The 3497-nt window shown below is 42.6% G+C and overlaps 1 protein-coding gene across 1 annotated transcript; it reads right to left on the bottom strand.

Moving 5' to 3' along the window:
* Window positions 1–490: 490 nt before the first annotated feature.
* On the bottom strand, window positions 491–3077 carry mgat4c (mgat4 family member C; the record flags this gene model as incomplete). Its single annotated transcript, XM_084476962.1, has 3 exons — window positions 491–1647; window positions 1896–2043; window positions 2949–3077. The coding sequence occupies 3 exons, from the start codon at window positions 3075–3077 to the stop codon at window positions 491–493; spliced, it is 1434 nt and encodes a 477-aa protein (XP_084333088.1).
* Window positions 3078–3497: the final 420 nt, after the last annotated feature.

Raw genomic sequence — 3497 nt, 5'->3', positions numbered from 1 at the left:
TTCACCAGATATTATTTATATTTTAATAAATTTGTTTATTAAATTATTTAGATTTATTCAATGGTCTAATTCTGTCTTATTTACCACAGAGCATTTTTAAATTTGAAAAGCTGGAGTTTTATCTTCCTTGAGAAATGAATTCTAAATAGTTGTGGCTGGCTAATTGCTTGCAAACAGAACAGTGAGGCTAGACTTGAAAGAAAAAATAAACAAATGACGTTGAAAACTAAAAAAAAAAAAAGTACTTTTATGAATCCTCAAGGTCAAACAAGGTAAAAGCAGTCCTTTGTAATGATTCAAAGGATTTGAACACCAAAGATAATACATTTGCCTGGGGGTATAAAAAAAATAATTAAAGATTGTTTTTTGCAATCCAAATAATATTTTATAAATACACAATAACATCAATGAATTGATAAATAACCAGAAAACACCTAAATTAATAAATAATAAAAAAAGATTTGCCTATGTGAGTCATATTGCCAAGCCCTCATTGGCTGGGGGGTTGTGTAGTCCATAAACTTATACTCCTAATGATAAGCCATTCTTTTTGACTTGCTGTCACCACAATACGGACACACTCAATGTCAAAGGCAATTTTGTGGTCCACGTTTTGCACCTCAATGTGGCCATTTTTAAATTCTCCTAATGTGATGTAGGATGTGCACTGTTTTCCCTTTTTGGTTCCCACCAGCTTCTCGCCCACCTCCAGAGCTCCACGGTGGAGAATGTCATTCTGTCGATCGTCTGAACCGGTGATGATTTTGATTTTGTTTATTTTGGTCGACTTGTTGAAGACTATAACAAAGAAGTCGCCGGTGGACGGAGGCTTCCCCCAGAAGTACTCGTCTATGCTGCTGTAGGCCTTGGTGGCATCGTAGTTCTCAAACACGTTGATGTTTGTGTACAGACTGGCCGGAGGGTTGTCCGGTATGTCTATGGAGTCTTCCTCAAAGTCGTCGTCCTTCAGCTTGTTCTCGGCCCCTTTGTAGGAGGAGTAGTAGCCCATGTGCTGGAACAGTGATGGCTTGAAGCGGATCACGTCCTTCTGGGCCAGCAGGCCCCTGAAGTGAATCAGGAGCCAGTCACACGGCATCTCCTGGTAGAACATGAGAAGGAAGTGGGCCAGGCGTGGCAGGTCTCTGGAGTGGTACAGCTTCCCGATGTAGCCCAGCTTGGAGAACTCCAGCATCACCCAGTAGGATCCTTCTCTGGAGGTGATCACCTTCTTCAGGGAGGTCAGGAAGTTCCTGGAGCAGCGCACGTCGTCCTCCAGCATCATGTAGAAGTCAGAGAGGTTTGTGCAGAAGTTGAGAAGGAAAGCGTAGTCTACGTTCTGTTTGGAGCGGAACCGGACCCTGTCCTCCGGGTCGTTGTAGTTCCTTTTGAGGCCGTCTAGAGACGGGTAATATTCCTCCGGAGCCTGGATGACCAGCAGGCGCCCTGCTATGATGTGGTGGGCGAACTTCCTGGTGATTTCTTGCACTAGGTTCTCGCACCACACCAGGTCAAAGTCGGCCAGATGGACCACGACCACAATCTCCTTCAGCTCCTCGTAGCTGGACTGATCGAAGATGGACTTGATAGTTTCCAGCAAGTAATTTCCTCTTTTCCTCTTAACAGATGAGAGTCCGATGGTAAGATACTCTGTAAAAAAACAAAAACATTTACTGTCACAATGACAAATGTAAATGTTTGTAAATGGTATGCGAAATAAAACCTGGTTCATTTTATTCAACCATAAAAGCAATAAGATTAAAATTATCTTTCCCAGCATGGTTGACATATTTCAACCCTTAGCTGGCAAAACAACAACAGCAATTCCAGTTTAATCATAATGACATTTAACTTTTTTACCCAACTTTTAGAAGTGGCCAAAAAATAACTAAACCTACTCTTGCGATTAAGAGGCGTCCCGGCTAGATAGCGATACGTCACATTGATGGTTCCAGAGAAATTGGTGAGCTCCCTAAAGGTGTGGCCGTATCGCTCGGAGGTGGTGGGGTGCGCTGACGATTCCCGTAGCTGTCTCTTGTCCTCCTCCTGGGAACAGAGGGACAACAACATGGTGATTTACTAGTGACATAATCCCATTTTTAGCTCTGAAAAAGTAGACTAAATGGACCAGTGCAACATATACACATCACACCACACATTGTTTAGTAGTAGTGATGATTCTTGGCTTTAAATTGATTATAAATCGCTAGGAAGTCTGTACATTTATGAGACCTTTCAAACCTTTAAAATGACTATTTTATTATATCAGAAAATATTCTCAGTCAGCCATCTCCTGAGAGCCGGAGGTGGGGAAACAGTGTTCTAACTTGTCAGGAACATCCTTAATGTTTTTTGGAGTTGTGTGCTCCGGGAAGAAGATCCTTTAAATCCTTCTGGGCAGTTTGGAGAGCCAAACGCACAAGACTTTAAATGGGCCACGAATGTGCAGAAGACATGAGCTACCTCTTAATAATTCAAACGACAAATACAGATAATGTGCGATGATCACCGTGTGGGGTTTCATCATGAATAAGAAATAAATCCTCAGCATGTTTCCAGCTCGGGAACGTATTCTGAAAATGTAAACATGTTTTGTTGAAAATATGTTTTTGGCATTTGTAAATGTGTACTACAGTTTACTCATACAAATATAATTCAGTTTTAGGGTCAAATTCATGAAGCGATTGGAATAACCATCTGTTAATATTTTTTTTCTGTGGTGCTTTGAGCATGTTGTTCTTGCCATTGTCAAGGAAACATCTGTTCGATGTTCTATTTGACCGTTGTTATTACGTCGATCGCTCATTGATTGATTTTGAACAGTTAACCGCCAGCGGCGTGACGGCGTCCCATTATCGAAAAATCATGCTTGCCCTTGGAACGTTATTGACCAATCAGGATCCAGTATTCAACAATGCAGTGGTATAACATCTAATAGAAGAGCTGCTGACCAGCACGTATCCGTCCTCGATGTAGAGGTTGAGGAAGAGGAGGAAGGTGATGAGGAAGCCGAGGAAGGGGATGGTGGAGCGTTTCCGAAGACACCTCATCTTGTCCAGGGACTTCCACACCAGCCTCATGCTGGTCTGACTGTCAGCGGAACCTGCACATGGAGCACAGAGAGCGACACACATTAGACCTCATCATTCCCCAAAGGACCCCCATCATCACTTAAAGGGCCCCTAAGTTGCCACCAGCTGGGAGGCTGTGATAAGCCATTGGACTGATTCACAGAGACCATCTTGCTTCTGAATTGCTGCCGAATGTGGAATTCCATTCAGTTTCCCCCACGCAGCTAGTGTTTAGAACTAAGATGTACTTCTAGCACCTCCAAGATTTTGATACCAGCCGAAATTTCGGCAAATGCCAGCAATGCAAGCACACAAGTGTAATCGGAAGCACAAAACAAGTACATTTATTTCAATTTGTTTACCCAAACTGAGTTCTAATTTCCTATCCCCATGGAGAGTGCGGTACAGGTATTAACTAATAGCATGTTC

This window comes from Micromesistius poutassou, assembly GCF_964030765.1.
Source record: "Micromesistius poutassou genome assembly, chromosome: 13".
Lineage (NCBI taxonomy): Eukaryota > Metazoa > Chordata > Actinopteri > Gadiformes > Gadidae > Micromesistius > Micromesistius poutassou.
Note: the sequence above shows the minus strand (reverse complement) of the source record. Positions and strands in the feature narration are given on the sequence as shown.